Genomic DNA, 12337 nt, shown 5'->3' with positions numbered 1-12337 from the left:
TTTCCATTAAACTTTATCTGGTGCATTCCTTGCAGTGCTACAATACATAACTTTCACGTTGCATGAATGCAGACTTTTTCACTCAGTGTCATTGGAAGAGGACAGATATTGATGAAAAAGAGAGAAAGTCTCTGATTCTAAACTAAGCGGGACTAAACCACAAAGATCTGCCGTAACGCATCCACAGCATTGGTGAACCGGGTACCTGCAGAATTCATTTCTCTAGTAATGGTCAGCCAAAGATTTTCTAGTATCTGCCATTTTGCAGGCTGTGGCCCCAATTCTCAGTTACATCAACTCTGCGTGGATGTAATTACACTCATTAAAGTAGTACTACCCCTGATTTACATAAGGACAATGATCCTAAACGTTCATTTTTCCCCAAGGAATATATAAACACAGTAAATGGCTGTTTTAAGCAGTTCCTACTCTCCAACCCCACTGCTGTTCTGCAGATTGTATTTTCACACTTTTTTTTTCCAATTTGAGATGATCTAAAGCTTCAGAATTGTTTAATCAGCCTAAACTGATTTAGGTTTAGATACAGCTGATACAGCTTTAGAGCTTTTTTAAGTAGTCTAAACTGATAGAATGCTTGGGATTATTATATGGTTTTAAGAAGATGTTTTAAAGCCTAAAATCTGCTAAAGCCAGAAAGTCAACAGGAGGAGCTATGCCCTCGAACTGGTGCTCTGCTCCCCAGGAGGGTAATCGGAGAATTCGCGGCAGGCAGGAGCTTTTCCACCCCACTGCCTTCAGGGAGGAGGAGAGCCGTGCTCTGCAGGTTCCCCCCGACTACCCCCCACCCCCCAAATAAACCTCAGATACCAGTAATCCACCCCTGTGTGGCTCCAGGCTCTTTTTGCCAGAACTGTGCCCACGTTTCCCCATGGTTTTTTTGGCCCATTCAAGCAGCCATTCTTTGCTTTCAGATGCTCTCACTTCTGCAAACCCAGCAGCAGGAGACCTCTACCAACAGCTCTCCGTCCCCTCCCCACGGCACCTCCCATGTGCAGTTCTACTCCTGAAGTTTTCCAATAATTCCCCGTGTCCCTCCAAAGCCTGTGGAGGTAATGCACTACTGTCCAAACAGCAACCTCAGCTCCATCTCGGAGGTGCCAAGGATGTCCCTGGAAGCATCAGGTAGCGCTACGGTTTTCTGTAGTGTTCTCCGGTTGTTTTTTGAAGAGGGAGCAAGTTCAAGAGAAAGGCAGCATGGCTGGTTTTTCAGAATTTCAACTCTTTCTGGGAGTAGGAGCAGCATCTTGAATCCCTGGGCACAGCTGGATGAGGCAGCTATGCTAACCTGTGCCTTGGCCAAATCCAAACGAGCCCAGGCATCCATGGACCATGAAGATGGACTAAAACCAGCTGCCTTTGCCCTCCTTCCTCTTCCACTGCAAGACGTGGCCAACGCTGTGCACGCTATCACCCTCCAGCCATTTGGAGTAAGCCATACACAAAAAGTCAGGCAGCAGAAGACAAGAGAGCAGCGAAGAGGAAAGAGAAACGTCCTTGGAAGAAAGGAAGGAGACATTGTCTCCCAGGCACTCACATCGTGAAGTTCTCCTCCATGAAGCAGCGGTTGCGGAGCAGCCCAGCCCACAGCTGCACCCCGATGATGCCGAAGATGAAGAAGACAAAGAAGCAGAGAAGAAGGACGTTCCCCAGCATGGGCAAGGTGTCCAGGAGCAAGTTCACAAGGATGCGCATGCCTGCAGCGGGGAGAAGAGAACCAGAAAGAGCAAGTGTGGGTCGGAGGGACAGAGAAAGGGAGAAAAGGAAGGGAAGGAGAAGGAAAGGAAAATACAGGAAACACACTGAAAAAAAAAAAAAGCGCCACATGAAGATAAAAGTAGAATGTCAGAAATTAATTACTGCCCAAATCAGGCTAGATTTATGATTGTTGCCCTTTCCTGTCCTAACCTCTACTGACAGGCAGCCAGTAGAGCTGCTGCGATGCCGTGATCTCTTAACCCTCAGCCTCTGTCTGCAGCAGCAAGAAGAAGAGGGAACGAGACTTTTGGTGCCATGAGCTATCTAACTGATATCCCTCCCTCCCTCTTGTCTGTGGAAGGGCAGAGGAGTGACGAGCGTCCCAAAGGTGCACGGCAGCTCAACGGCCCCATCCTCGGATGGCTCAAACCAAAAGTCAACCCAGTTCAACGGCTGCATGCTGCAACCTGCGAGAACTGCATCGAGGGACCAAGGCCAGCCTGCCTAGAGGGATGAACCTCTCCAGTACACATAAACTGGCATAAATTGGTTTTCTCAGTGACAGTATCATCAGGGGACAGTCATGGAGACCACACTCTCCTCTCTTGGCTAGTCCTCCCTCCCCAACAGTGCTGGAGCACACAAGTAGCAGGCACAGCCCGAAACGCTGTCAGCACAACACCTCTGGCCAGTGCAGATGTTTCCAAAAACCTTTGTCTTTTAATTTTTAATTACTTAATGAATTATTTCTGTGGTTTTATTTCTCCCCTGGCTCTTCAGCTCACACAGCCACAAGTAGGGGTAAGGATAGGCTCACTTCTCCATGGAGCTGATGACTTTTCCTCTGCTCTCCAGGGATGGCAAAAGTCTAGAAATCCTTCTCAGCATCACCATACCACCTTCACCCCCATGCACACTGCGTGCAATCATCTCTCTGCCTCTACAGAGGTCCCTCTCCCAGGGGCCCAGGGAGTTCCTTCACTGAAGATGTTCCATGTAGGCCAGCAAATAATTAGCTAATTAGGTATTTATAACCAGTTCATTACTTCAGATGGCAGTGGAAGGGGAAAGAGAAGGGGAAGATAAGATTAGGATTCTCTGACAGCCCTTTGAGGTACAAGTTAATCCCCCTTGTGTGCCCAGCGTCAAGTAATTAGCCAGACGATGCTGCGCATTATGCTCTATCTCTGTTCCCAGGGCTGCTCACGATGTGGAGAAGGGATGGAAGTGATGGGGACGGGGGGGGATGCAGGCACGGGGTGAGGGAGAAGGGTGCCTGGTGTGGGACATCCGACTGGTTGAGCTCAGGGAGAAATGTCCTGCAAATGATTGGGGTGGGAGAGACAGGAGTGGTATTTGCAGGTAGGTGATGCGTAGGAAGGAGAAGATGCTTAATGACGGCAACGTGGGATCATGAAGGACAAGGAATGATTGCATTAGCTCTACGGCCAGGCTGTGGAGCAGCAGCTAAGCCCTGCTTGCCTGACTGCCCAGCTGTATCACCACTCACCAGTCAAGGCAGTTTCTAGACAGTCCATCAGTAACCCAGCAGTGCCGGGGCACAGCTCCAGCTGCTCGCTGGGGATCGCGGACACGCCATGAGTCACTGATAGCTTTCTGATCTGTCACCGCACAAAGCCTGAGAGCGTAGCCGCAGTGCCCTGCTGCCTGTCGCTGTGACCTGCCAGGCTCTGGAGCAAGGCTTTGCACAACACTCTGGCTTTAAGGCCACACACCCTCACTGCCGCGCAGCGCGTTCCCAGCATTAACGCTGCTTCACAGCACAAGCTCGGTAGTCCCATCAACTGTCCTGGTCACTACGTTAGGGAGAGCCAAGTGATGCGGGAAGCGGTGCCAGCAGCACTGCAAAAAAGGGGGTGATGTTTTTCAGATCGATTGATGCTAGCTCTATCTCAGAGCAGAGGTAACGAGAAGACTGAGACTGCCCTTACGCTGAAATGCAGAACAGATACAACAGACATCCCCACCAGAATTTTACAGACAACACACTTCTTGGGTCAGAATTTGCAAAAATTTATTCTGTCCATGTTCCAAGACAAAAGACTTGCAAAGCTTGCCTGCCTTTTCCTTGGAAACAGCCTGCCTGCCCATACGTTCTCCATCCCAACTCTCAGAGGGGCTACTGATGCTGCAGGATTGTGTATGATCCACAGCTCCAGGATCATAGCAATTGCACTCATGCTAGGCCCTCTGGGGTACCTGGGCCCATAACCCAAGAGCAGGCAGGTGGTCCCAGCGCTCGGCATCTTTTCCACATCACAAAGAATTTCAGCATTGGTGAGCACAATTTCTAAGTCAAAATGAAACCCAATTTTTATTTTTTAAAAATCTCCCAGTTGAACAGAGTCATCCTTCTCTGCCCATTGATGCTGACCGTGGATATGAGATTGGCTCTTCCAAAAAGCAAGAACACTGAAGCTACACCCATCCCAACATCATTTGCAATTCTCCTATGGGTCAACCACCTCTAAAACAAATCCACCACTTCATTTGGTGCAAAGCCTCTTTTGCTTCCTGCTCTAAACCACAAAGCAATTGCTCTGGGAACCCATTTTTCACCAGAGGCATCAGTTTTCCATCAAATGGACCTCCTCCGCCGCGTTCACTCAGCTACTGCAGGTGCTTCAACTACTACTTCCATTTGGATAAAAGTCACAGTGTAAATACGAGCTCAGTACCTTCGTCCCCTCCGTTGTTAACCTCCCCTGCTGCCTGCAATACTCATCCTCTGCTACGGCATTTTGGCAGTGACCGTCCTGCACCTCTGCCAGCCCCTATGGGCACTTTGGGGGGAAGCCCTCACAGCCTCCCCATCCCCTCCGGAGCCAGGAGCCCTGTGTGGCTCTGTCCGTGGCTGAGGCTCTGCAGTCCCCTTTTTTTTTCGCCAGCCACACTAGGGCATCTGCTGGGGGTCTCCAAGGAAGGTCCCTCACTGCCAAGTGTCTGAACGCTTTCATGGGCAGGACAGCATGAGCCCTGCTCAGGCAGGACCCACGGAGCAGTGTGTTTCAGGGGGTGCACAGCCTGACTGGAGGCAGGTTGCAAATGGTCTTGGTTCCTCAAGCACTCATGAGGTGTGCGGGAAAAAGGGAGAAAAAGGCTGAAAAGCCTAAGGATGGAGGGTGGCGATTTACTGCAGACCCTTGTTATGTCTCTAAAGCAGCTGCAGGGCAACGGAAACGGGCAGAAGGCATACTTGGCAGTGCAGTTTTGGGAGCATCCTGCCCTGGAGAACTGGGATGCCTCTCTTTTCCAAGGGGCCTTGGCTGGACAAGCCCCTATCCGCAGCAACACCAGTGCAACTTGCATGGCAACTTCTGGAAGGTGCTGGAAAGCCGATTCTTTGGCAAAGTCTTGCTGCTGCCTCCTTCCTACCTTCTGCTGCCTCTGCCTGCTCCTCTGCCCCTTTACTTTTCTCTTGCTATGCCTACATCTCCTTTCCACCTCTGCACTGCTCCGCAGCATATGTGCGCACGTCTCCTGGTCTCCCTTCCCACTGCCGCCTTTCCCCACATCCCCATTTGTCCTTTACCATTAGCTGAGCAGAAGCCACGCTGGTTCACAGCAAGAAGGGAATATGAAAGGGACAATGACCTTTTCTAAAGCAACCTTTGAAAAAAGGAGATGTTCCCCGAGAATAGAAAGGAAGAGGTGCTGGGCAGTCTGGAGGAAAAGCAAGGAGGGAGAGCATTGATGAAGCAACATTCAGCAACCAAACAGGCTCCCAGGGCATCAAATATAAAAAGGTTTTGCTCTTCAAGGGGAAGAAAAGCTAGAAACATGAAATATTCATGCGTGCCTGATGTGGGCTCTGAAAAGCCTTTTCTCTTCCCCACTCACCCTCACGAGGAGACCACGGGAAAGCAGGAAACAAAACGGCATCGGCTGTGAGCATCCAAGGAAGGATCCTCACAAAACGATGCTTGGATAGTGCTTACGTGCTGCTCACCCGTGCCCTTGGGCAAGGGGTGGGGAAGGGTGCTCGATGGGACCTCACTGGCAAGGCTGCTCTTGGTAGGATATCCTGCGGGAGAAAAGCCATGAGCATAACAGAGATGAGTTCACCACTCCGACACAGCGGTGGAAGTCAAGGGGAAAGTACATCGCAGGGATGAGAAGCAGCAGGAGGGTGACAAGAGTGCCAAGGAGCGAGCTGTCCGAGGGAAACACAGGGTTGAGCAAACCCAAAAGACGAAGCAAAGTCGCTGAACTCCCTTCTGGGTTCGGGCAAAGCAAATCCTCTGCCTCGTCCTGGCAGCATCCAGAAGCCCTTCCTGACAAACTCTCCAGATGCTACAGTCACTATAGCTCCTTCTAGACACTTGCCATCAACCCTGATTAGCCTGGCCATCACAGCTAAGCAGGCTCGCCCTGCATGTGCCAGCCCCAGGGAAAACGTGGGGGTGAGGAGCCGGGGCAGGGCTGGGGAGGGCGCGAGCTGCAGGCAACCAGAGCCAGCTGCCCAGGGCAGGTGTGCCCGGGGGCTTTCCACCGCCTTCCCCTGCTCAGCATCACTCTGTTGCTTCGCCTTCTCTCCCCACCTACCTCTTTCTAAGAGTGAGGACCAACAGCTGAGCTGATTCACTCCCTAGGAATAATCACCCCATGATCTGAACGGAGGACTGGGCTCAGGAGAGGGTGAGAAACCCTGTTCTTTCTGGTTTCTTTTATCTCACCCTCCTCAGAGGCTTTTGAGTCCTCTCCAGCTCTACAGTGAGGGACGAAGCTAACGCATGCAGTCAAAAGGAGATAGTGGTTTGAGGCATTTGTTCCCTTGCTTAGAGTAAACCAGATACAAGCAAACATAATTCTCAGCGCTCCTCTTATCTGCATCACGGGCCAAGCGACTAATTGTAATTTTAATTTAACTGGAGCAAAAGCAAATCTCTACCCCACCAGCACTTGTGACTGTAGCTGGCAGGACATTTTGCAGAGTGCGGAGACTGAAGCATCATTCTGTCCCTCAGCCAGGCCACTTGTCCAAGCATTCCTTCTTTCTTCCTCCCCTGCCCCAGGACACATGGCAGTCCACCCAGCTAGCATGGGGTTGGCAGGATTTTCCTGTGCATGCTACTTTACGGGATTTTTCAGAACTGAGGAACCATTCCAGCAGATAGATTGTATTTGTGCAGAAAGCACACAGAGAGAGATGCACCTTTTTTTGTGGCCAACCCCTGTAGTTAAAACAATCTCAGCTTGCGTCCGCAGTGCAAGCTGGTGCTCCAACTCGTGGCCCTGCTCACTGATCTCTTCCCGATCCGAGGCTTAGCTCTCATTGCACACATTGCGTTCATTTACATCGGCTAAAACGTGGGGCCAAACTACTGCAAAGAGAAACTGATCAGCTGTGTGTGCGACAGCAGATGCACTGCCAAATTCATCGTCGTTATAACCCTCAGCTTCCCTCGGATCTTTTTCCCTTTGCTGCATTCCTCCTAACCGAGGTCTCTCCTACAAACACAGCTGTAAGCGAGAGGAGCTCGGCTGGAACAGCCGGTCTGCAGCTCCAAGATGCCTTCTCCTCAAGCTGCAAAGCCAACCTCACTCGCATTGCAGATCATCACCCTCTGCTTTGCACCAACGCAAGAGAGAGCATGTCCAGATGGCTGGCCTGACCCAAATTAAATGAACTCTACAGAAAAACAGGTCCAATTGACGGTACGAGGTAGTGAGAGATGTTAAGCCAGCGCTGCTGCTAAGGAAAAGCTGCCCCAGACACAAATGTGAAACACTGGCCTTGTTCAGAGGCAAGCAAAGTCTTTCCATTGATACCTCTGTCAGGTTCCCGGTGCATTTGTAGGATATGTTTAGGGTTGGGGGCTTTGCACTTGCAGGTCGACAGCAAGATCTATAGCTTAGGAGCACCACTAAGTTCCTCACCAATGCCCCACTCCCGCCTTGCCGACAAGCAAAGCTTTCCAGCATCTCCGACTGGCTCAGACACCTCATCCTGCTCAGCCTGTTGATGACCTAACCTGCAATTATGCAAATCTTTGTCATTCCTCAGCTTGACCACAGAAAATATCGAAGCATGACATTTCCAGCGTTTATAAAGCTTCAGCTGTCGTTCCATTTTCTCAGTAGCATGGGCACATTAAGCCTCACCTTGGTGCAGTGACTTCCCTTAGGATACTGAATCAAGTTGAAGCATTAATGTCCTCAGTCCTTACCTTCAAAGTACTCCTCAGCTTAAGCCTGAGGTAGCCAAAAGAGAGACTAAAGCTCGAGGAAAAAACTGCTGGTCAGAGCTTCACTCTGCTAGGACAGCAGAGCTCTCCAGAGTAGGTTTAAGGTGTACGGATGGAAGAGAAAGAGCTCTCTCAAGCCTGCTCTGAGGCTGTAGAAACAATTCCGTTGAGAGGCAGGGACTAGCACAGACCTCGCTGCTTTTCACTCTAAGTGTCTTTCTCTTAGACGGATCAGGTCATGGCAACACGAGCATCAAAGGAAAAAGAGGAGTTAAAAAAATACACCGCTTACCCCCCAACACACACTCAGCTAAAACAACCACCAAAAAGAGAGTGCAAATAAAACTCGAAATGTGCTGTTTTCCTTGGGGGGAAGATGAGAAAACACACACACGGGTGCTGCGTAGCCACCATGCTCAGCACATCGCCAAAGGGGGCTCAGGTGCCAGAGCTAAATCTCCATATTCCGAATCCCTCAGAGCTTTCCTTCCTACCTGCCCATCAAATGTCATACGCATGTTAAGGAAATAGGCCCCTCCTAGTGAGACTTCGCATACAGAAGTGTCAGCAACCTTGAAAATTATAATTCCCTTTAGCATGCTATAGAGCAACAAGTCCTATGGAGCCCTGGCCTGGCTCACACCACAAGTAGTTATCGCTACATTTCTTTGCTGGAGACCTGCAGTAAATCCTACAGAGAAACAGGCTCAGCTTCCAGCAGAGGGTAGTGAAGATCTCTCCATAAAGGACTCTTTTTTTAATTTAAAGAGAATATCAAGATGTCAAAAGTAAAAGAAAAAAAACCACCCTTTGGAAAACACTATGAGAAGTATACACCAAGGTCATAGAAAATGATCTTCCCACCAGAGGATAAATAACACTAAAAATGAACTGTGGCTTGAAGGGTCAGGCTCTGGTTGCACCTTCCAAGTCTTTCATAGAAGACGGGTGGTCTAAGCAGCAGTCCCAGTCTCTCATATTTTGCAGTTTTGTCCAAGATGCACAAGACCTACTGCACAAAATAGTTCCTCCCTGCTGAGCTGGAGCCTCACCAGCCCTACCAAGGGACCAGAAACCAGAGCCATGCCAGGTGGAGCCGCCAGGTGCTTTGAAGAAGCAAGCCCAGAGGTGAGGCTTCCCAGTTGCAGACCTCACCCCAGGGTTACAGCGGTCTCAAGAAAAGGGGCGAAATCCAAAGCATTTACCTTGATGCCTAAATCCTGACATCTCTGCAAAAAGAAGGGCCTCGGTCCAAGCTTTGCTGGGATCCAAAAAGGAGGAGAGACCTCAGCTCCGCAGCAGGCTGCACCCTACGAGGGATGCTGTGAGCCCAGCGAAGGTCTAGGGATAGCAACAGAAAGCCCATCCACCACGGGCACTCGCATTCAACATGTGTCACTGTAGCACAGTTGGTAGCCACATCATCTGTGGCACGAGCAGAAACGGATGCAGGCAAAAGGTCTCAATCGGGAGCCCCCTTCTTGCCTCTCTCGCCTCATTAACCCCTTGCAAGCTTAGGGCGGTTAAGAAACCTTGCCTTGGAGAGTGATGCCGGTGTCAGGTTATTTCTTAGAGAGGTGTCTCTCTGTGGGATTGCTGTCGTTCTGTTCTTTTTTCTAATACTGAACATCTAATAAGCAACACCTACTACCACCTGCTACTGTTGTTCATTCACCGATCATCTCGGTTTTTTCCCCCATTTATCACTGCAACGATGACTGCATTCACTTTCAGCAAAAACTCGATTAAAAACACACAGTGACAGCTTTTCTTTCAGAATTGCAGGGGTCACCCAACGCCAGGGACAAAAGGTAGCTCCAGCGCCGGGGCTGCGAGCCACTGGCCTCCATTCTATAAATACCCTTAAGTTCTTTACACATCTCTAGTGCTGTGTAAGTAGGACAGAATAATGCAAAATATTATGTAAAACAGTGTTAATGCAACTTCTGGTTAAGATTTAAGGGAGCGAATTTCCTCTTGCTGTCACTAGCATGAATCATGTTTCTTTCTACTGCAGGCAGTGACACGACATTAGGTGAAATGTGTGTGAAGCGGAGAATCAGGCCCAAAATACACAAAGATCGAGAAATTTAAGGTTATAGTTGTAAATTGGCCTGCCCACACACACGAAGTGTAATTTGCATTAGTGTAATATGACATTATCTTTCACCCCATAATACACTGTCATTATTGCTCACATTTCCATGGTATCCATTGCCTGACAGGTCCCACGGGACAGATTTTGCAAAACAGCTCAGCTCCCATTTAGGCAGCAAAATACGTGGCTGGGCTTTCGAGAGCGCTGTGTACGCTGGAGGCTGAGCTTGTTTGAAGAGGCCGCAGAATTGTCACAAGGGGAACTGCAAGGCGCTCAGCATTTTTTAAATTCAGGCTGTGCAGGTTCCCCTAGAGGAGAAGGGAGAAATAAAGATTCCAGCAAAAGCCTCTTTATGACTAGTTTTTGGGTTGATTTTGGGTTTGGTGTTTTGTGGTTGTTTTTTTTTTTTTTCCTAGGCTTGCTTTACTTCCAATAACACAAACTCCGAAGTGCTGTTGCTAACTCTTGTGATTTTTATTGGGAGTCTTGGGATGCGTGGCATAAACCTTCAGGCGTGAAATCTTGCTATGACTTGACAATCTCGGATCACAGTTACAAAAACAAAAAAAAGAGAAGTTTCTATTCCTCACTACCATGGGGGTGCGGGGAGAGGACTACAAGATCTGAGTCACAGGTCTAAAAGCCACAGGAAAAATAAAAATAATCTGTGATTATTTTTTTTTTCCTTTTTCAAATCTCATGGTTTTAAACCCATCTGACAACCTACAAGCACACAATTTGTGACTTTTAAATACTTGTTTATAACAACAGTGAAATCGAGCAGACCGGTTCAGAGCAGGAAAGATGACTTTCTCCCATGATCTGTGACCACAAAGAAAGGAGTAAGCAACGTATGGTACAAAACCAGGCGTTACCAGATCCACATTTCCTGCACTTCAGTGTTCCCCAGCTCCCTGCCATGATGTTACACTAACACAGGGATAGAATTTTATTCTTGTCTTGGGTTTTTTCTCCTAAATTTACTTTGATCACGCATTTAAACATGGGGCAATATATTGCATACTGCGGAATGCACATGGAAAACACCGCTGAGATCAGACAAGTAAATAAAATTGGAGATTGTCCTCAGTGACTGAAGACTTCCTCCAGCACTACAAGATGTGGGTCTGTTACAGCCCACTCAGTTTGTTAAAAAGCCCCAGAGAAGCATTAATTTGCAAACCCATCCAGTGTATTTATCTGAGAGTCAATAGACTTACTTTATACTAGTCCTTGCCCTTGTTTCGATTTTGATTTCCTCCCCTTCTCTCCCTCCACCTCCACTTTCTCTGCATTATTTGGGTGATGAGGCAGTGGCAGAGGTTGCCCAGAGAAGCTGTGGCTGCCCCATCCCTGGAAGTGTTCAAGGCCAGGTTGGATGGGGCTTTGAGCAACCTGCTCTGGTGGAAGGTGTCCCTGCCCATAGCAGGGGGGTTGGAACTGGATGGTTTTTAACATCCCTTCCAACCAAACCATCCTATGATTCTACATAGAGAGATGCATCACGCCTTCGTGTGCTGTGCCCGGCAAACCCTGCCGCTTGCCTCCTCTGAATTTCTCCTTCGAGCCCTGCTCCCCTCTCTATTGATCCTCAGGCTGCTCTGCCCCCCCCTCGCACTCTCTCCCTGTATCCTGAACACGCCTGTCTGATACAGAGCTCGACTGACTTGATAGAGAGCTGCACATACAGGAAAGTGCAGCTCTGAGTTACGTTTCCATCTCCCATCTGCCCTCCTCTTCGAGGAAAGGCATCCTTTAATGGCCTGCTCCGGGCATAAATCACATTGCTCTCTTCAGTGCTTCGCTCCCCTTGGCTGGGAGACGGGGTTGGGAAGGGGGGACATAGACTGAACTTGACCCCATCGGTCGAGTCCGTCCCTGTCAGGTTTTCTCCGTCCTTTCACCGCCTGCCTGGGACAGAGCCTACAGAAAGCCGGCAGCTTTGTCTTTGAATGCATTTGAGTCACACATACCCCAACCAGGGAACGAAAAGGGCTTTTGGTCCTCTTAACTTTTGCGTATGGATGCTGCAAGAGAACATCACTCTTGTCCCCGTACTAACCTGCTCAGGACGGTGGCCGTGTGTGGATAAATCTGTGCCTGTACACATTTGCACGTCGTTGAGGTACGGTTTGTGTGTCACTGAGATGTGATAATAAATATTACAGAGCAGCTTAGACAAAGAACTGTGGATGGGGTAAGTTTAAAGATTTGGAAAATACAATATCTGAGTTTCAGTTATCGTTTCACAAATAAAGCCATAGGGGGAAAAGTGTACTTTCAGAAGAGTCAAATGGAAGAGTACATTTTTGAA

General features: G+C 49.1%; 1 protein-coding gene across 1 annotated transcript in view; it reads right to left on the bottom strand.

Moving 5' to 3' along the window:
• The window catches only part of LOC104162033 (voltage-dependent T-type calcium channel subunit alpha-1I-like), a gene marked incomplete at its 3' end in the record, with an annotated part of 87489 nt that overhangs the window by 50743 nt on the left and 24409 nt on the right, over positions 1–12337 (bottom strand). Inside the window, 1 exon segment of the mRNA XM_009700667.1 lies at positions 1556–1715. Coding sequence (XP_009698969.1) covers positions 1556–1715 — 160 coding nt within the window.

This window comes from Cariama cristata, unplaced genomic scaffold (genome assembly GCF_000690535.1).
Source record: "Cariama cristata isolate BGI_N322 unplaced genomic scaffold, ASM69053v1 scaffold3655, whole genome shotgun sequence".
In the NCBI taxonomy this organism is placed as follows: Eukaryota; Metazoa; Chordata; class Aves; order Cariamiformes; family Cariamidae; genus Cariama; species Cariama cristata.
The sequence above is the reverse complement of the archived record's forward strand: the minus strand, read 5'-3'. Positions and strand labels throughout refer to the sequence as shown.